This window comes from Falco naumanni, chromosome Z (assembly GCF_017639655.2).
Source record: "Falco naumanni isolate bFalNau1 chromosome Z, bFalNau1.pat, whole genome shotgun sequence".
NCBI lineage: Eukaryota > Metazoa > Chordata > Aves > Falconiformes > Falconidae > Falco > Falco naumanni.
Window position 1 is genome coordinate 70967131 of NC_054080.1, and position 21554 is coordinate 70988684.

Here is a 21554-nt window from a genome sequence, read left to right on the forward strand (position 1 = left end):
CTGAAAGAGGGCAGATAAATTCTACTCTTACAGACAGAGATAAAAGTATCTTTTAAAAATTCAAACATAAATTGTACTGAGAGAGAATAAATCCTTTCTGATGACACTAGAAGGTAGAAATAGCACCTAAAGAAATAGGATTTTAAAAGTAGTTATGGAGGGGAAAACAGCCAATGTAACAGTTTACTGTAGTTCCAGATAGTTGTCTGAATATCTGTTGGTGTTGGGGATCAAGAGTAGAGCGGTAACGCTGGGAACTTGGCTGGTCGTACGAGGTAAATGCCCCCCAGATCCTAAAACCAAGGTGAAGGAGGCAAAGGCTAATGTTGAGGGCAGGTGCTCTTTTAATTTATTTTAAGCTCATATAATGGCTGTAAAAACTACAATATGTGTAGTTAGGGCTGGGGCACAGGAAAGCAGAAGCATGTGGGCATGTTTTTTTGTCAGGTTGTGGACACCGTGTGTTTATTGTAGGTTGGTATCATGGTAACTTCTTAAGTAGACAGGAGTCCTTGGCCAGTGGTATTTCCAGAGAGGTCTAGTTTAGAAGCAGGAGCAGCTTATGATAGTTCGGTTATGCCAGATGTGCTGCCCTGGTTTTGAGGGCTGATTTTCTAAGAGCTGCAACTGTAGGAGCTGTAGGGTTTGTACAGGGTAAATGATCAAGGGGAAAGATCAGACGTGGGGAACGAGTTGACCGTTTGGGTTCAGGAAGCAGGTGTTTTAGACTTCAGTTGATTTCCGCATCCAGTAAAGCTGGCAAGTCCAGGACAAGGCCTAGGTGTGGAAAGATGTGGTGGTATTTACTAGCTGTAGTAGTACGTCTCCCTTAGGAAGATTTGCAGTTGTGTCTAGGAGTAGAACTAAAAAATTTGTAGGAATGTTCTTGGTTAGGATGATGGCTGGTGCTGTCTGAAGATAGTGCATCACATTCATTTTAGTGCTTTGGCATTGCGTCTGTAGCACCAGTGTGGGTTAGGCAGTGCTAGTGTTGCAGACAGCAGAGATGTATAAGCTTGATTTAAAACAGGATCCTACAGCCCACCCTTACAGTCCAAGTCCTCTCTCAGTACACCCTGCACCCTAAACCTGGGCCTGATCGTAATGCTAATTTATATTATTGATCAGAGATTCAAATTAATCTACAAATTTTCATAGAAGCCACTGTCTCGTACAGATGCTGGCTGTTGTCCTGCCTGTGGTGGGAGATCCTTCAAGCTGGGCCACAGAACAGGGGCTTAAATTGAGTTAGGGCTGGGGTTTGGGGCATGGTATAGGTGGGAGGTCTAGCAGTATCTCTGGATGGAAAGGGTTCTGTGAAGCGGTGGGCTGGGACCTGTGGGCAGGACAGACTGCTGGAAATGAGGCAGCAGGGCTGCCAGTCACAGGACTAGCAGAATGGAGTTTGAGAGGTACAGTTTTGGTATGAGAAATTGTTGAATGGCAAATTTGTGCATTTTCTGTGAACACAGACGATGGGAGGGTGGATGCGGGTGTGGAAGACAGGCTGTTTCGGGGGTGTATGGGTCTCTCAGGGCTGGAAATGGAAGGGAGCTTTTATGTGTGAGAAGGGAAGCCCTTTTGAATGTATAGGAACTATTCATAATACATAGCAGGAAGATAACACTTTTATCTTCCATGTGACAGATTAATCTCTACAAACTTGTAGCTTAATTTTATGAGATTTATTGTTCTCAGGGAAGCTGAGGAAGACAATGTGTTTATGGTCAGTGTGGATGATGGTGCCAAAGCTGAGCGGGACTGTTGGACAGGTAAGGAGACATAACTGTCACCCTAAAAAAAGCCACACTTTGCCCAGTCCTTTTAGCCAGGCTACTTCTGAACACCCCATCTGTGTTTGCAACTAGGCAGTAGAGGTGCTCCCATTCTGCCTTTGTGCACTGCCACTGGGTTGTGGCTGGCAATTCCAGTATTGCTCAGCAGACTTGTAATCTGTGGGCTGGTTGGGAATCCTTGAGTTCATTACCGAGGGAGTTAGTGTTGATGATGTGTGCTGTCAGTCCAGTCCACTGTACACACCAGCAATGCGGCGGGCAGGAGGAACACCCTGGGCTTATCATAGCAAAGCTACTTAAGAAGGTCTGTTCTTGCTTAAAGATCTTCCAGACCATACATATTTCTCGTCAGTAATGATGCATAATAATAAAATAGTATTAGTGAAATAATAAATCAAATGAGAAACCAATAAATAATAATAAGCCCTTGCTTATTTAAATACTTACTGTACACTGTTGATATTCTGCCATTGCGCACAGTACCGATAACATAGGTGTGCTGCTTTGGGCCAGCTGCAGAGGTGTGGTCCAGTGTTGGTACAGGTGGTGTGTCCGCAGGTGGCAGTCCCACCTTCCTGCTCTGCTGGGTATATTTCCTGCCTTGGGAAGTATGATGAGTGTATTCTATTTGTTGGTCACTGGTAAGCAACAGATCATGGTTAAGTGGTTTAATTGCAAAGAATTCAGGCAGACCTTCGTCTCTAGCTGCAGTAGGACCTTGACTAATACTCTTCTCCAGCTTAACTGGTGAATAAGTGGCTTCTGCTGCAACTATTTGTGTAGAGATTTAGCTTCACTTTCTATATGTATCAAGGCAAATAATCTCAGCTCCTCCTGTTAAAGGAAAATGTATTTGATTTTTGTTTGTCTTATAGAATTGTATCATAGAATCATAGAATCTTTTAGGTTGGAAAAGACCTTTGAGATCGTAAAGTCCAACCGTTAACCCAGGACTGCCAAGTCCACCAAGTCCCTAAGTACCACATCTACACGTTTTTTAAACACCTCCAGGGATGGTGATTCCACCACCATTTCCCTGGGCAGCCTGTTCCAACTCTTTACCACCCTCTCAGTGACAAAATTTTTTCCTAATGTCCAGTCTAAACCTCCCCCAGTGTAACTTGAAGCCATTTCCTTATGTCCTGTCACTAGCTGTCTGGGAGAAGAAACTTACCCACACCTGCCTACAGCCTCATTTTAGGAAGTTGTAGAGAGCCAGAAGGTCCCCCTGAATCTCCTCTTTGCCAGACTAAACAACCCCAGTTCCTTCAGCTGCTCCTTGTAAGACTTGTGCTCCAGACCCTTCACCAGCTGCACTGCCCGTCTCTGGACACGCTCCAGCACCTCGGTGCAGTGAGGGACCCAAAACCAAACACAGGGGTCGAGGGGCGGCCTCGCCAGTGCCCAGGGCAGGGGGACAGCACTGCCCTGGCCCTGCTGGCCACGCTGTTCCCGGCACCAGCCAGGATGCTGCTGGCCTCCTTGGCCACCTGGGCACACGGGGGGCTCATGCCCAGCCGGCTGCCGACCAGCCCCCCCAGGCCCTTTCCCCCCAGGCAGTTCCCAGCCCCCTGCCCCCAGCCCGCAGCGCTGCGGGGGCTGGTGTGACCCACGGGCAGGACCCGGCACTGAGCCTGGTTGAACCTCACACAACTGGCCTGGGCCCATCGCTCCAGCCTGCCCAGACCCCCCTGCAGAGCCTCCTGCCCTCCCGCAGATCAGCGCTCCCCCCAGCTGGGGGTCACCTGCAGACTCACTGAGGGGACACTCCATCCCCTCGTACGGGTTGTCGGTAAAGCTATTAAACAGAACCGGCCCCAGCACGGAGCCCTGCGGAACACCACTGGTGACCCCTCGCCAGCTGGATGTAACTCCATCCCCCACCACGCTCTGGGCTCGGCCAGCCAGCCAGCTTTATACCCGGCGCAGAGGGCACCTGCCCAGGCCACCAGCAGCCAGTGTCTCCAGGAGAATGCTGTGGGAGATGGCGCCAGGGGCTCTGCTAAGGCCCAGGCAGGCAACATCCACAGCCTTTCCCTCATCCACTAGGCGGGTCATCTTGTCGTAGAAGGAGATCAGGTTCATCAAGCAGGACCTGCCTTTCACAAACCCGTGCTCTGGGCCTGATCCCCCAGTTGTCCTGCACGTGCTGTGTGATGGCACCCAGGATGATCTGCTCCATAACCGTCCCTGGCACCGAGGTCAGGCTGGCAGGCCTGTAGCTGCCTGGATCCTCCTTCCTGCCCTTCTTGTAGACGGGCATGACGCTGCCTGACTTCCAGGATCTCCTTCTGGTTCTTATTGATAAGCACTGAACCCTACTGTCACCATCATTCACCTCACACAGCGCTATCCCTCTGCCTCTACTTGCCTGTCCCTCCCGAACAGTCTGTAGCCCTCCATTGCAGCGCTCAGCCGTGCGAGCTACCCCACCGTGTTTCTGTGTCTGCATACACAGTTTTCATGGCTCTGTGTCAGTGCTTGTGGGGACACTTGATGATGGGTGCCTCTTGCTGATGGTGATCATGGTGTTTTGGAAACTTACAGGACAAAGTATGCTTTGACAGTTGCTGAACAAAAAGCATTCCAAGATGGGAGATTTACTATGGTGAGGAGCTGGCACCGAATGGCAGACTCAAAAACATCTGAGATCAAGCAGAACATTTCCATTTAATTGTGATCTCCAGAATTACTTTGGTCAGTACAACTGCTTAAACATATCAACATAAGGCTCAATTTTCATTACAATAAAGCATTCACATGAAAACACTTTAAGCAGCATAACAGTATTTGACAAAACATCCTCCAAATATCTGTATAGAATTATTTCGATAAACAGTGTTTCTGGAACAGGATCTAACCCTTACAACATAAAACACCAAACTCCTTTTCGTTAGTGGTTAACAGCTGGTTTTGGTCATGTGTGTGCCACTAAAACTCTAGGAACAAATGATTTTCAAGGGGTTTAAGGCCAGGATATGGTTCTGTATAACCTATACTTTTAAATGAAGATTCTGCTTCCGTGGTTTTGTACATTTATTTGATGGAGTATCAGACTACACAGTCATAAAATTCTATTTACTATTTAAAGTAAAATGATAAATGTTATGCAAAAATACCTTTATTACACCAGTGATGCTTTAACTAAAGTGAATATTAAGACTATTAATCAGGGGTTGAAAGTTTTAGGCCCCGATACTGAAAGCACTTCTATACATCCTTAACTTTACATGTAAGGAGGCAGCAAAGGGACTACTCTGATGGGCGATGTTAAATGTGTGCCTAAGTGTGTGCAGACTGTGGGCCAAAGTACTCGGAGAGGCGCAGATGTGTTATACAGAGAAACATTCTCAGCGCATAAATAAAATCTGGCTTTTTTAATATGTACATATACTGAAAAGTAATATTCTGAACTGAAAGGATGTGTTTCTTTTTCTGTCTTAATAGCGCATATATTCCCATTTCACTCAGAAAGTGCTTATGTATGCTCGGCTAGAGAATTACCTCATCAGCTGTGACTCTAGCATGAACAAATCTGAACCAAGAACGTCTTATCAGCAGGCAATACTAGGGGAGGAGAAGGCTGGCAATTGTTTCTATATACCTTGTATTAATAAAAGACCTTCTCATAGAGAAGAATAGACTTTTAAATACTTTCAATCCTGATATATATACAACGGTAAAAATTCACATTTTCATGCTTTAGTGAGACACTTTAAAATCCTGCCCCAGGCAGCTCTCAGAGTAGCTATGTCCAGTTCCTAGCAGCTGCCTCACGTTCAGCTTTAGTACCAGAAGCTTAAACTCTTGATAGCTGAGCAACCATGGGAAGAGAAAACACAGTTCTACCAGATTTGGGAAGGGAAAGAAAGAAAAAAAGAAAGTGATGGGTCTTTCTATTTCCAGAGGCCAAGGAGCTCTCCTGTATCCCAGAACAAGACAAAGCAATTCATGTTCCCAGCCCCACTAGACTTTCCTCATACCGTTTCTGATGGCAGGGCCCCAGTGCAGCGTCGGTTCCACACAGTCCTCAGTAGTCTTAAAAGAAACGTACCCATCACATGGCAAGAGAAAAATAGCCCTTTGGAGCACAGCTGAACCCCTCTCCCCTTGAATAGGCAGAACACCTATCTATTGCACCAGTTTTTCCAATGTACCAGGAAGTATCCCCAGGGTTGATGCCTTTCATGGCCATCTATATACACTTCTCTGACAAATTCAGTGTCTCTGTGGGAAAGGTGACCTGCAGAGGGCTGCCCTTGGATGCAGAGCTGGTCCCGCCACCAGACCTGATTTCATTCACCAGGAAGACGTTCTCAGAGTCCTGCCCCTGCGAAGAGTCTGAAGTCTCCGAGCTGCGCAGTGTCCTTACGGAGGTGGTGTCGGACTGAGCCAAGCTGGCACTGGGGCCTGGAAGCAGCACACGGCCCTTGATGCTGCTTTCGCTTAACTCGGGAGGATAGAGCAGCGTTTGAGAGGTGCTGCTGATCTCCCGCAGCTCACGGGAGATGAAGGAGGGTGACTGGCTTGACATGGCAGAGGAGGTCCTGCGGCCGTCCACGCAGTTGAAATTGCCCCCTGAGTGCTGCCTTCGAGCCCCTCCGATGCGACAGAAGAGGCATTTGATCTTCTCGATGGCTTTGCTGAGCACAGTCTTGCGGAGGAGGATGTAGACCCATGGGTCCAAAATGGGATTCACGGAGGCAATGCGGATGGCTTGCAGGTCAGGGTTCTGCCCCACATCCTTCACTGATTCCGGCTGGTACAGCTGGTTCACAAAGACACGGACCTGCCCAAGGAGACGGGGGATAAGAAACACAATTACATCAGCAGATGTTTACATTTCAAACTAGAGATCTAGATTTGCTACTGCAAGCTATGACAAGAAAAGAGGCCGGCAAAGCCATGCATCTCAGATTGGCAGCCCTGAGTTTATTTTTGGAAACAGCAAAAAACCCCAGAATCTGCTGTAAATTGGCCTTCTTTGTTACAGATAGGAAAGGAACGGCTCTTTCTTTCTCCTTCCCCTCATAATGAATCCTTGAACCTCCAACTTTTGGCTGATATTTTTAAAAATTCCTTTTTTCCTGATAGAACTCAGAAGCAAAGACGTAGACCTACATCCTGATACCCTAAGCCTTAGGCCACCCTGACTGAGAAGACCTGGACAATCAGTTTCTCTAGTGAAGGTTAATAATTGTTTGTTTAGAAACAAACTGAAACACAGGTTATAATCCAAGTATACCAGGCTTTGGAAACAAGTCCAGAGCTGTCAATTCCCAAGTTTAGAAATGCATTTTCCTGGCACCTGTCCTTACTGGAATTGTTTGTATACCCTCAACTACTTGCTTGCTGCAGGATAGTTTGGAAAACCAGAAATATTATTTAAAAACAAACAAACAAACAAACAAAAAAACAAACCCCCAAAAAAGGAAAAGTCCCACAGCTAGGAGATTTTTAACAGGTCAGTGATGAGATTGCAGCACTGGACTGGAGTGCTTTGCTCTCCTACATGAGCCAGCATTTTGGTTATACTTACAAAAGCATAAAAATATTCATGAAGTGGTCAAGAATTTAAGATGTTGAAGCTGCTCCATGAAGTAACTATTTAATTAGCAATTTTAGTTTATTATGCATAAAATGTAACACTAAAGGATCCTGTCTTCTACACAGAAATGTCTTCTCCAGCTTCTTCCTTTGAATCCAAAAAAAAAGCAGTAATCTAGGCCAACTCCTGGTTTAGAAGCGCTTTTGTAAATACAGCTGTGAGTAAGGCATAGCCCAATTCTTTGATTTAATTTTTTTCCAGTGTCAGTAAGGAGGATGGCATCATATGTTTGTTATGTTGATCAGTCTCAAACAGCTGTTCCCCGTTTTAGCAAGACCTACATGGCATCCAATTATAGGAAGGCCTAGGAAAGCCACTGAACAGAACTGATAATGGAAGATGCTGTTTTCTTCAGATTCCTTAAGGTAACTGAAAATAAATCCCTTAATTAAGGGATCTTCTTATCTGAGGCAGTAAAAATCTAGTAGCAAAATAATGAGGATTTTAAAATCTCGTCTGACTTCTGAAATGAATTGTCTCGCCATGCTAGGAGGTTACAGACAAGAAGGCAAATGAGCATCTAAACAGTTGAGCCAAACAGCCCTCTTAAGTCATTTTTATTAGAAGTTCCACACGTGAAGCTGTCCAAGTCTGGCGAAAAATTTTACAATTCTGTTTGTTTGGATAAATTTTCCTGCAGCAGGGCAATGTGATGGCATTTGGCTTGCCAGAATCCAGAGGCTGAGTGTGCTCCAAAGCTATCAATGAACTACATTGAAATGATGCGGAGTCCCTCTCTGGAAGAACTATACATACAGCCTCTCTCTACCTGACTGTCAGAGATGACTGCCTACGTTTTCTTTCTCAGCACTTTTCTGTAGGTTTACAGGTAACAAAACCTGCCCACGGAATTCAAAACATGGGAAAGCCTTGAATTTATGCAGCAAGATAATGATCCGGGTTTTATTCTCGGTTGCTTTCCTGATGATTTCTAACATCGTGGATGAACACCGTGGATGCCTTTCTGACAACTAATTTACTGACCTTATTTTTCTGTTAAGCGAAATGTGCAAACCGAGTACTTCAAAGAGCATTTCTTTGCGTGCGGAACTTATTTTTATGGGTTTTTCTTTCATAAATCTTTACTTGCTTCAAGGATTTCCGTTACTTGCTTTGTATCGGCCTCCTGCCTGATGTCCCTCACTACGTGACTCCACGTGTCACTGCCTGCGTCAGTTCTTTAATTAGGCGCCTCCAGAGGCCAAAACTTTTAAACACCTCCAGCGCGGCGGGTACCCACCGATTGCACCCACCCGCCAAGGCGGCCCGGGGGGTCGCGGCGAGCCCCGCCCGCCCCGAGGCGCCATCCCGCAGCGCTCCGCCAGGTGGCGCAGGCGCCCCGCAGCCGCCGCCGCCCGCCGGGGCGGCCACTCGTGGGAGGGGTCGGGCGCCGCGGGTCCCTGTGCCCGCCCGCGCCAGGCAGGGTCCCTCCGCACCACCCCGGCGCTGAGCCCGAAACGCGCCGTCCAGCATCCCCGGACCTGGGAGGCTGAAAAATAAAGTTGGCGCGACCCGTCGCCTGGCGTCTGTTCGCCTGAGTGTTGGCGTGAGGTATCTTTCCCTTCCACAGTGAAAAAAGGTCACATGTACGAACATACAAAGGTCAAATATAGAAGCCGACAAAGGTCAGCTTTCCCCAGGGGACCATCCTGTGCCATGCCGACGTCTCTTCCCAAAGGCTCCTGTTCTCCCTCAGCGCCGAGGCTTCCCCACGCAGGGCAGCAGCGCAGGTGCCTGACCCGCACCGCTGCACAGGCAGGTGCCCCGAGAGCCACGAGTTCAAAGGACAAGGTGGAGGGAGGGGTGGCCTTCTAGCAGCTCGTGCAACTACATACAGTCATTACCGGGAGGATTAGAGGTGTGACAGGGAGGGGTATTTGCTGATAAACTCATTCAGAGCGCAAAACCAGCAGGCACACTTTGAAAATAGCTGGAGTACACAGTCCAATTTTGGAGACAAGACTTTTTTTTTTTTTTTTCTTTTAAACTTGGAGCTATTGTTACACCTCAGTGATTTAATAGCAGGATTGTTCTTTTGATAAGCAGCATATGAAATTGAGGTACCTATTTCACCTTTCTCTGTCTACCTGGCAAGCTTCATGGGAAGACGAAAGTGTCTAAGTGCTAACTCTGTGGCTGAAAAGGACAATCACTAATTGTACAGTGAAGCTTGCTTTATGTTATTTCTGCCCTCTTTATTTCCTTGTGACAGATAGGAGGCACATATAGGTTAAAGATTCACAAACCAGACATATTTAGTGAAAACTCTCAACTGTACGTAACTGTTTCTACTTCCCAGAAAGGTCCCATGTCTTTCATTAGAAGCTCCCACCCCGAATGTCAAATGCCTTTATTAATTTGGACCTGTTGCTGGAATTTGACTACATCTTAATCACAGTGAAGTAAAACTTAATCTGTGTTGGAATGTCAGTTTTATAATTTCTTCACCTACTGGTGAAACAGCATTTCCTAATGCATCATCTACAAGAACGGCAAGAGATGTATCCTGTTTTGGCTATGAGTCTTCTGCTGCAGGAGTTACCATGATAAAGGGTATTGCCTTGCACCTTAACTGCCAAGTAAGTGGCACCCGCCACAGAATTAGCTAATCTGATGCTTGGAATTGAGCAATTTAAGATCCTAAATTAAGAAAGAAGCAAACTAGAAAAATTTCAAATGTCAAAAGAATGTGTTTTGTATATTAGCTTTTTAGCTGTAGAATTCAGGCAAAGTACCTTCAAAGTACTAGCAGTTTGTTTGCAATTGTGTTAAGAAGCACATAGCTCCAAGGTATGTTGAGTCTATGCTCAAGTGATAGGTACCTGTAGGATCAGTCCCGCATGCTGCTTGCTGCTTTTCCTTTTTACTAACTACAGATGCAAATCACGATTTCTAATCCTATGAAGTACTATGAAGTGACTTGTACAGCTACAGTCTCGCTGGTAATTGTCTTCATAGCTTCTACGTGCCCTCAAAATCTCCCCACATACTGACAGGATAAATTTAAAAACTGTATGGTAGTAAGCAGGAACAGGTTTTTCAGCTCTACAAGCCAATAACCTTTGCCCTTCAAGGCCTTGGTGTCTGCTTGGTGTCCACTCCATTGCTCAAAAATCACGTCTGCTACATCACTGCTGGCTGCGGACAATGCCCGATACTTAAAGAGAAAAGTCAAAACCAACCAAGCCAAAAGAAAATCCAAACTTCTAGCTCTATTAAATATTAAGTTGGAAACTCCTGATTATTTTGTGCAATCAACCAGATGTACACCCTGAAACACTGTATTTTATTTTCCACTTTACCGTAATTTAACAACAATGTGCAGTGGTCAGGATCAGAAAATGCTCATGCACTTTAAAATCACAAGACTATCTGACAGGCTGCTGGAGTGAATTACAGACTTTGAGTAGTGTGTGCCTACTTATGCTTGAAAGAGCTAGTTGTTGTGTTTCTTTTAAAAGGCTGGATAAAAATTCCTACTCTATTCTTGACAAAATGCCTCCTAATATAACTTATTCCCTAATTTTAACTCTATCCAATTCTATTTCCTAAAAACTCACAGTATTTTAAAAGATAAGATAACCGGTGTGGACTGCAGACAAGAGTCAGCATATAATTTAGGTATCTTACTTAACTTTTAAATTTTTGTCTGATTCTTCTTCATGTCCTTCACACCACTTTCCGCTTATTGAGAACACATCAGGTTATATCAAAAGTTTCCTTTCACTGATGTTTTTCATCCAAGTTTTTTGATCAGCCTTCAGTTCTGTCAAGTCCATTCGGTATTCTGCACAATCCCCCATCATTTTGTTACAGCGCTTGTCAGTGTAAAATTTTGCTGATTTTATGAATAAATCATTAAGACACTAAACAACCTTACTTGTAAACTGAGTGCTGAAGCATCTCGTTATTAAAAACTGCTGTTGTCTGTGACTCAGCTTGCTGTTCTTTAAACACTTTTTAAATCAAGACAAGCCTTTGGTTATTATTTCAGGGCCATTTACTATTTAAAGACATGAATATTTTTTTGTCAAACCCTAATAAATGTAGGCTTCCAGACTGCCTCTGTCTGCTGTTTACGTTGTGAAAGTGTTCATTCTGAAATGTTAGAGGTTTAAGTCTCTCTTTCAGAAGTTGCTTTGCTTTGACTGAAGTGATGGTTTATTCAGCTGAAATCATCAGTAGGTAGTCAGCTCGTCAGAAAACTTAAGTCACAAAGCACCCTCTGAGCTTGATTTGTGTATCTGAATCATGCCACCACCACCTTACCACTTGCATGTTCTTGATGACTGTCAGGCTGCCCTGTTACAGACAAGCTCGATAAGGGCCCCCTAGAACTCCTCCAAAGTCCGTGTTAGTGATTTATTTGTCTCTGCTACTGGCTCTTTCTAGGGTTTTATAGCATAAAGATGTTGCTTCTCTGAGTTTCTCTCTCGGTTCTTAACCTCAATCTATATAATCAGAGGTCTTAATACAGTGGCACGCACTGCAGTACATCATGGCACAAAGCGGCATGTACGGTCCCGCAGGGGGAGGCAAATGATTTATAAAGCTGTATAACAATGAAGAAATTCAACCACACTGATGATGAGTGTATTTGTTTGTTAGGGATTTTTTTAACAAAGCTTACTTTTTCTCTTAGTCATCCCTCTAAGTGAAGTGACAGTCTCTTACCTCATTTTAGATATGGAAAAATGTGCTGCCTTAGCAGGGAAAATCTAACTTTCATGAATGCTCCCGAGGTAACTTGTGCCCTTGTAAGTAGTGAAATCAAGGTCTGAGAGAGCTACACAACATCAGCACCTGCACTTTCACATACCTTCTGCTATATACAAGTTTTTCAATAGCCACTGTTTAAGTAATAAACCTTTCGCCGCACCCAGGTTCATTAGTTTTAATTGTCAACAATCCTCCAGTTCCCTTTCTGGTAACCCCTCCCTCTTGATTCTTGATTCCTCCCCCCCTCTCCCCGTTTGGTTTTTTGGGTTTTTTTTTGGTTGTGTGTTTTTTTTTTTTTTTTTTTTTTTTTTTTTGTATATTCTGTAAAAGACTGCCTAGGTCCAAATGTATATGAACAATTTCATTCTGCATTTTATATTCAGACTTCTCAGCCTTCTTCTAGAAGCTCCTTCACAGAATAAGGTTTGTCTTCTTTCTGAAACTGCTGAAGTCCACCACGTTATGTACATCCAACACTGTGCTCATTTCCTAGAAGGTACTCTCTGCACTTACTAGCATCTCTTGAAAAGGCAATGCTGTTCTTTTGTAAAGTAGCTGATTTAATACTAGATTAATCAAATTATGTACTGATAACCCACGGTACTGTCAGGGTTTTGGCCACTGCATGACCTGATGCCTCCCAGGTCCCTGATTCGGCAAGCCAGCCTACCCCTGCAGCTCCCAGAGCTGGAGCGCAGGGCAGGTTGTGCACTCCATTGAACACATGTGCACCTCCCAGAGACGCCCTGCATGCAGCTGTGACAGCACCTCTCCTCTTCCTTCAGATGTCAAGCAATGAACGCTCGGCATCGTGCTGGTCATGCCACGGCACAACACAAAATGACAGCGCTGAAGGACGGGAGAGGGCCTTCGGCGACAGCTGGGGCGCTGGTGCTCCAGCACAGCCACACTTCACTGGCTCCAGTTTATGTAAGTAATGTGGCAAAACTGGCCCAACCCTTGTGATTACAGCTCCTCTGAAGCAGGGGGACGGACTCGCTGACATCTCGAGTCCTGTTCACACGTACTTCTGCAAACTTCCTCACCATGGCACACACTATTTGTTTTGCATCCCCAGCTGGCCAGCTGTATTTTGCACATGTTGTAGCCCCTCTGCAACAGGGGTATCACCCTACGGAGCATAAACCCCCTTAAAACAATCCCCCTAAAACCACTTTCTGTCTGACAACCACTGCTTGGCTCCCTTCGCTGTGTTTTGGAAGGTGGCGAATAAGGCGAGCCAGCTATTTGTTTAACGTCTCCAAGCCAGAGGAGAGAAGTTTGCCAAGCCTTATTATGGTGGGCGGCAAGCAAGAACTGAGCCTCCAGCTCATGGGTTGGGTTTTTTTTGTCTTCCTTGGAGATAAGGTGGAGGAAGAGAAATAAGTGGATCCTGCACGTTCAATGTAATGACACTAATTGTATCAGCCATTTCAGAAAATTAGCAAATGGTTTGTGGTAATGTTGACATTTCGGTATGACCTCTAGGTTTACGAGGGCCAGGTTCCTCCAACTCCCATTTAACTGGGCATTACACCAACACATGGTTCCACGGAGTTTACTCCTCCCACAGCGGGAAGCTGCTGTGGGGATGTCTGTGAGATCTACCCCAGAGATGGTGGGTGGATCCCTCAGGAGGGGAAGCTCAGCTCAGGTCTGGCGTGTGAAGCACTCTGCGTGCTGCTCGTGCAAAGTGAACAGAGCTCTGTCCTCCTGTGCACCAAGGACCACTGTACCCTTCAGCAACAGTGCGCGCACTTTTAAAACACAATAAACATGCAGAAATGCAGACCAGACCCAAACCTCACTCATCACAAATTAATTTTGGGAGTGAACTTTAAAGTGCCTTTAGCTCTCTGTAAGATTTTTTTGCTGTGTGGATTCCAGTCCAACAGTGGAAAAATTACTGAGAATTTTTGGCGCTGTATTTTAACCAACCAAAGGAGCCCAGGACGTGGGATACGCACGTTTCTTTACTTGTGAATACAGATCCACACAACTTTGTCTCACCATGCATGTATGCTAACAGCCTCTGAGTTACTGTAACAGTTTGCAGCACCAGCTGAACAGGACTCTGTCCTACAAGCACAGACTAGGAGCAGAAAAGGCTCAGTGGTGCGGGTGATCAAAAAGAAGAAGGGTTGCACAACGTTACTCACCACCAGAGGAATGGAGCAGATGACCACCACCAGGGAAGTGGCAATGAGAAGAATAACCATCTGGATCTCTGCTCCAGCCATTCGGCGGAAGCTCCGGCGTCTGCGAAAGTCAGATAAACGGCTGGAGGTGGTGTCTGTCCCCAAGGATGTGCGTCGCATGAACTGGCGGTGCATGCGAATGAGGGCCACACACACCAGGATGTTGCAGATCACGGTGACCATGATAAGGAAGGAGCTGAAGCCAGCATACATGTAGGAATATGCTGCATGGGTGGCCTCCTTCGCTCTCCAGTCTATGAAACACCAGGTGTAAGGGTACTGCAAGGTAGATTTGCCGAGCCCCATGCTGGGGAGGGCGCAGAACAGCACGTTGGAAGCATAGATGGCAAACAGCGTGAGCCCTGCCAGCTTCTTGTCTACATAATGGTTGTAGAAATAGGCATGGTTGATGGCCAGGTACCTTTCTATAGACATGGCACAGATAATGCTGAGGCCAGAGAGTCCAAAGAAGAGGAGGATGAAGGAGCTGTACTCACACAGCGCCGGTCCTCCTGGCCAGCGGTTCTGCAGGTAAGTGGCAATAGTGACCGGACTCACCAGGCAAGTCCCCAAGAGATCGGTGACCGCCAGCCCGCACACCAGCGTGTAGAAAGTGGTCTCCTTCTGCTCCTTCCTGGACTTGCAGAGCACCACGATAGCTATGAGGTTGCCCACCACGCCGAAGATGAACATAATGGTGGGGATGGTGGGGGGCTTCCCACCCTCCGCCCCACTGGCGGTCCCGTTGGCGGAGCTGTTCGCAGGTGGCATGATGGTGGGGTTGAAGGACATGATGCCCACGCTGCCGCTGCGGAGTCAAGCAAAGGCAAGAGCGGGTCCGCAGAGGAAACGCGGAGTAGGGAAGGGGGCGGGTAGCCTAGCGTGGAAATAAAAATTCAAATGAGGGGGAAGTTAAAAAAAAAAAACAAAAAAAAAACCCGGTGCGTTTTAGTTAAAAAAAGAAGTCCTAAAAAGGACCCGAAGCGGGGTGCCGTCCGGCAGCGGGCGGGGAGCGGCGCTGCCTCTCCCTGGCGCTGCTCTCCCCGCGCAGAGCGCGGCGCTGCGTCCGGCCGGCAGCGGCAGCGGGAGCGGCAGCGGGAGCGGGGCGGCCCGAGCGCGGAGCCGAGCGCGGCGCAGCCGGTCACCGCCTGGCGCACGGGCGCCGGGGAGGGCTCAGCGCGGCGCTGGGGCGGCCCTGGGCGAGCGGGCGGCGGCGCCAGGTGCCCGCGGGGGCGGCGCGGGAAGGTGCCGGAGCGCGGTGCCCGCCGCTCATCCCCTCCGGCCGGCCGCGGGCGGTGCGGTGCGGGGCGCGGGCGCCGTCTAACTCCCCGCGGCGCTCCCGCCGAGTTTCGCCGCGGAGGGCGGGGGCGGCGCGTGCAGCCCCGCCGCTCCTCCCCGCCCCCTCGCCCCATTGGCCGCGCCGCGGAGGGCAGGTTGCGCGGGGCCGGGCGCGGGCACCTCCGCCCGGGGCTGCCGCCGGGGGGGGGGGAGGGGGGGGCAGCGGGAGGGGCGGGGGCGTGCGGGGACCGGCGGCACCTGCCCACTCGCTGGCCACTCGGTAACGACAGACGGCAGCGGGAGCCAGGCTCGCCTTCCCCGCACGGGCAGCGCGGCGGGCGGGCGCCCTGCGGGAGCCGCGTTTGCCGGGCGGCCCCGCCGCGGTCGAGCGCGCAGCGCCGGGGGGGCCGGGCCCCGCGCACGGCGGCGCTCGCGGGGGCTGGCGGCTGGCGCGGCGGCGGCGGCCGGGCCGTGCGTGGCGGAGGCGGGCGCAGGTGCAGCAGGGCGGTGCGCGGCCGCTCGGCGTCCGGCGGTGCCCCCGCGGCTGCGGCCTCCCAGCGCGGGGCGGCGTGCGTCGCCACGTGCCCAGGGCCCGTGCTGTCGCGACTGTGCGACAGCCGTGCGTGAATCGGAAGGGACTTGCCGGCAAAGTCTCACCGCGACGGCTGGGTCTGCGGCGGGGCTGGCGGAGGGACAGCGGGCGCTTTTTCCCGGGCGGTAGCTGTCACCCGGGCGGCGGTGGCGGCGGTGGGGTCCCTCGTCCATAAATACGTGCAAACCCTGCCGCCGCCCCAGGTACACGCGTGGGAGTTTGTGCTGGGGGGTCAGGGGTGAAGCATCACGCCGCCGTGACGGGTCGGACAGCGGGTCCCACCGCCCTGACGCCCTGTGCCGTGCGTTAGGTGACGGCAGCTGCTAGAAAGGACGCAAAACCTGCGCCCTGAAGCATGGCATCAGTGTGCTTTAGAGGAACCTCTTCTCTGATGTCAAAGCAGCATGTAGTATAGAAGCCCGATCTTCTATACCCTCACCGTCCTCCCCCCTCTCTCTTTTAAGCCTGTGGCAGCGATACCTGAGGCCTTACTAGCGGTTGGTAAAGTCACAGCAATAGGATATACTGGCAGGAAAAGCACTGACAGAACAAAATGTATGAGAGAGCAAGCATGTACTCTGGAAAAGAGAATGACGAGTGAATTTTCAATGCTGTATGAACAGACGTGAAGAAAAAAGTGACTTTATTTGATCAGCTTTTCAGTGTATTCTTACTTTGAAAATTAAAATTCAGTTTTAGAAAAAATGGTTTTGAAATAGTGCACATATGGGCAAAGAAATGCAGTAGTGGTGGCGGTGTGGTCTCAGAGAAAATTAACTTTTTTATTTTTTTTTTTTAATGGTTTGCTGGTATTGACAGTTCTTTATCTTTTACAAAATTGGGAAATCGTTCCGTCACCAGCACAAAGCTTCACGTGGGAATAGGGGTTGCTGAATTAGGTTTGCGTAATTGTCGGAAGCAAATTATAAGCACTTCAAAATACTTTCAAAAGAAGGCACAGCACAAAGGTGTTTTTTTCTTACCTTTAAACAGTTTTTCCAGCAGTTCCAGGAAACCTGACCCAGGTCCAGAGCCAGCCCTGAATTCAGCGGTGTGGTTGCACTTGCTTTCTCAACAGTCCTCCTTTCCTACACTGAGGCTTTGGTGCTCTGGTACTAGAGGCCCTAATGTGGGATTAAGTTAAGACAGGTGAAGCAGTCATTACTAGGATGGGAAAAGAATTACCTTGCTTCCCTGAAGTGATGCAAAGGTTTTTAATGTCTTAGGGCAGAGGGAAGTTGTTTGCTGCCTTTTTTTTTTCTCATTTTTTTTCTTACCTGTAGATCCAGTCTTACCATTTTGGCCGTCTCGTAACAGACTGTGTGTCTTCAGAAGCCTCAGTCTATCGTTCGGGGTGCTCAGGTCCTTCTGTGGGTACATATACATGTCTGTGTATGTGAAACAGTGGATGCTGTTTTTCATTCTGTAAGATGCAATGGATGCATCTAAAAAGCTAATTAAAAATGCAGGGAGGCCAGGAAAACCAATGAAGAAGGAACAAAAGTACAGTTTTGAATGTAAGGATAGTAAGATGAGTTTTGTAAACCAGTGTTAGTTCTTTAATTAGAGAATATGACAGAAGTCAGTCCCAGAATTGTGGGACAGGTTGCATGTGAGCTTACTGTATCTACCCGTTGTGTAAAACTTTTAGGGTTATTAGTAACTTCTGGGAGTTTTCCTTTGAAAGCTTCTAGTCAAGATGAAAAGCATAATCACACAAAAGCCTTAGTCTTCAGAGCAAAAGAGAGACTTTAAAGTGGAACTGAAATACTGAAGAAATTCCACTTGCAACATGAATAGTCGCGCTGTCATAGCGGAAATGTCACAGATCCTAGCATTGAGTAACCACCAAAGAACTTCTCTTTGTGTGAAAACTGCTTAGGTGAGAAGTCAAAATACAAAGAAAAAATGACAACTTTGGAGTGATAATCATGTATGGAAAAAAATAATCAGTTCATTTTAAAAATACTAGATTAGAAAACATGGACACTGAAAACAATTGAGATAAACTTCTTGCCTCAAAGTGAACGTTTTCTGATTTTAATGTTGTTAGAAGATTAATTCTGAAATACATGAGTCAGCTACTATTTTGATAGCTTGATTAGTTGAGCTGTATAACTAACTGTGGTGAAAGATTTAAATTAAAATACTTGACTTTTTTTTTTTTTTACTTTTTTTTTTTTTTTTCCTTCTGTGGTGTGGTAAGAGGCTTGTATTTATTCAGCATGTCTCAGCAGCCATGTGATATCCCTTGTAAAGCTCCTTTAGCCAGCTGCCAGTTCCGAAACTTTACCTGCATTGCTCAGGGCCAGCTGGAATATAGACAAATAAACTACACAGAGGTCTCCTTGCTGTATGTAACTGCAATTTTAATAGCAAAATGCCCATGTAGGCATATGAATTGATGGATGTTTTCTGGAGGTGCTTCTACAGGGGCTATGTGTTTGGTGGGCTGTAGAAGTGGATACAGAGCCAACTGGGGAAATTTTGGACTGCTGTTAATGTGCTGCACGTCTGAAAAAACTTACTACGTGTAAAACTCCCATTAAATATCTGAAGCTCAGTAACGTTCTTGACTTACTCAACAGTTGGTCAGCCTGTCTGCTTTGATGGGAAATTTGGCTGTGGGAATACTTTCTTGATGCTTTTTTGTTGCTTCATTTTTGTTCAGTTGTCATGCTTTTGACACATACAAGTTTTTCAGGAAAAAAACCAACCATTAGATTAAAGTCTGTGTGCCAGAATACAATCATTGTTAATAGAGAATGGAAACAGACTGAACTAGGTGTTACATAATAGTATTTCTTTAATTAACCATTAGAAAAGAAAAAAAATACAACAGGAGTAGGTTGCAAAAATGTTTAAAAGGAAGTGGGGAATTCTGTAATGTAACTTGAATAGAAATAGCATTGTAAGTAGATAAAAAAAATATATTTTAAACCACGTAATATTTTCCTGCCCACATATTTTCCTATAAAATCATCACAGATAGTAACAGTATTAAATTTATTTTAGGAGTTCTGATTATTACTAGTATGACTGGTAACATTACTAGGATTTCTGGCACATTTCTGTTGTGGCACCTGATAAAGATTGTTGCTGAATGGGGGATTTCCCTGGGTGGGGGGAATTCTCTGGGGAGTGAAAGCAGTGCTCAGGTCCCCTTGCCCTTCTTTTGCTGCATTACTTTCTAGGAGAGAGCTGCAAAACTGCCACTGCCAGGGGATCTCATGGTGTGCTGGCATGCAAGGCACCTCTGCACTCCAGTAGGACACTACTGTGCCAAAAAACCACAGGTCTATAATTTACTCCACTGTCATGTGCTGCTGAAGTTTGGGGCTTTTTGCCTGTTTAAATGATGCTGATAATCTTTATAGTATACTGAATGACCCTTTTTCTCTGTAATAACATTTGTCACTGTATAGCGATTTTAATGCAGTTATGAAGTCTGCATTAACAGTTAAAATACTTTTTTTGTTTTTCAATCCATTTCTTTGGAACAGTATAGATTAAGTTAGCTTCTTTCTCAGCTGTCGCTTATACCATTTTTTCTGAATCTTTCTGTTTTTTTTTAAGTTTGGCAGTTCATTCTTGCATTGCAGAGGCCAACAGCATAAAAGGGAAGTTCATGGAAGAGCACTAATAATTAGCTGTCCAACTATTTTCTTATTTTAGAGTCCTTAAAATAATTGTAGCTATTTCAGGTCGTACCTGTTGAATTACAAATAGGCAGCTAAGTCAGACCTTACATAGAAAAAAAATTAAATGACTTAAAATTTAATTAAAATGAAAATGAAAGTTAAATTCATTTTTATTTAATTTTAATTAAATTTTAATTTTCAATTTAATTAAATTCCTCTTGGGCACAAACTGTGTCATCTTTACTGAAGTAAACTAATATCTTTTTGGAACATGTGCTGGATTGGTTTTACAGGGAACTTCAGAATATACTTTGTAAATATTACTAATTGGAAATTTTTGTGTTGTTTTAGCTTTCTGCAGTCAGCTGTGTGTGGTGGGCCATTTTGTTGTGACAAGGTATGGCAAATGTTGGCTGTGGTGGAAGCAGAAACAAGCCAGCACGCCCGGGAAGCAGTTCTCTGGCTGCTCTTACTCAAGCCTTGCTGTTCTATAGCTTTTCTGTGAAAGATCTGAAGACTGAAGGCTCTTCCCAAGGATCCTGACTGTAATTCTGTGATGGTATCTGTGTGCCAGAAATTGTAACAAAGTGGCAGGCTTTCTTCTGTTTCTTGTTTTTTATTGAGGCGTGATAAGGGGACCTGGGAGTGTGTTAAACAGCTGTACTCTATCTTTGAAGAAAGAACTGAAGCTGTGCATTTCTGTTTGAAAGCTGAAACTTTTATCAGGTGTTGAAAGCAGTGTACGAAAGGCACCTGTGATGAAATTGCTGGACCGGTGATTTTTGCAGCCAGATTAAGTCACGGAAGTCACTTAACTCATGATATGATTTTGTAGGATTCCTTTTTATATTGTTATACTTGGCTTTGTTGGTTGGTGGTTTGGTTTTTTTTTTTTGTTTTGTTTTTTTTTCCCCAACACCTCCTTGTAAAATAAACTGAAGTTTCTCTAGAAAATTTGCTGCCTCTGTATAAATTATGTTACCTGTTTATATCTTGGTGAAGCACTGCAAGATTTTCAGTAATTTTGAAGTGAAATTTGTTTTCTTCAAGTTACCTGGACCATCTTTGGAAAGAGGGCAGAATCCTTTGTAGCACATGCTGGGGCTGTATGCTACCTCTGCAGCATGAAGGCTGGCTTGGGCATGTGATTTGAGGCTAGATATAAGTTATGATCAGCCGAAAGTTTAATAGAAGTTTCTTCTTGTACCGTCCTGCCCACTATGGGGCTGGGTTTGAAAGTGTTTCCAGCTGTCAGGGTGGATTAACAATTAGTAGTGCAGTGCAATGGGTCGTTTATTGGCTGGTGGAAGAAGTCTCTTAATAAATGCTGAGGCTGGGTTCTTTGGGAAAGATTTTTCCTTTTATAAATGCTTGCTATGGCAAGTATTCAGAAAGTTTTTGTACACTATGTAACTACTGTATGTAATCAAATCTTGCATTTGGGGAACTATATCACTTTAAGTCTTGAATTCTGGGAGATTCCAGGAGCAAGAAAAAGAATACAAAGTAACAAGGATACTGGATACTATCTGTAAATCAGCAGCTTAGTTCTTAGGAAAATCTACTTAAGCTCGTTGAAAAAAGGCTAATTTTGTGGGAATGACTTGTGCATTAGGTGATGAGTCAGTTACCTTTCACTAAGAGGACTCTGGCTGCAAAATTGTTGGAATAAACGCCAGCTTTTAGGAAGCCTGCAGCAAATGACAAAACTGTATTTGCAGC

At 46.1% G+C, this 21554-nt stretch overlaps 1 protein-coding gene across 1 annotated transcript; it reads right to left on the reverse strand.

The window, feature by feature from the left end:
• Window positions 1–4447: 4447 nt before the first annotated feature.
• Window positions 4448–15385, reverse strand: PTGER4 (prostaglandin E receptor 4). Its single transcript, XM_040580650.1, has 2 exons — window positions 14283–15385; window positions 4448–6585 (listed from the first exon to the last, which is right to left on the reverse strand). The coding sequence occupies exons 1-2, from the start codon at window positions 15111–15113 to the stop codon at window positions 5992–5994; spliced, it is 1425 nt and encodes a 474-aa protein (XP_040436584.1). The 5' UTR covers window positions 15114–15385; the 3' UTR covers window positions 4448–5991.
• Window positions 15386–21554: the final 6169 nt, after the last annotated feature.

What these genes read in the sequence shown, in the direction of transcription:
- PTGER4 (XM_040580650.1), bottom strand. Translation starts at nt 15,113, where the DNA reads ATGTCCTTCAACCCCACCATCATGCCACCTGCGAACAGCTCCGCCAAC. An exon ending in TCTGCTCCATTCCTCTGGTG is followed by an intron (nt 6,586 to 14,282) that starts GTGAGTAACGTT and finishes CTCCTTGGGCAG; the next exon opens with GTCCGTGTCTTTGTGAACCA.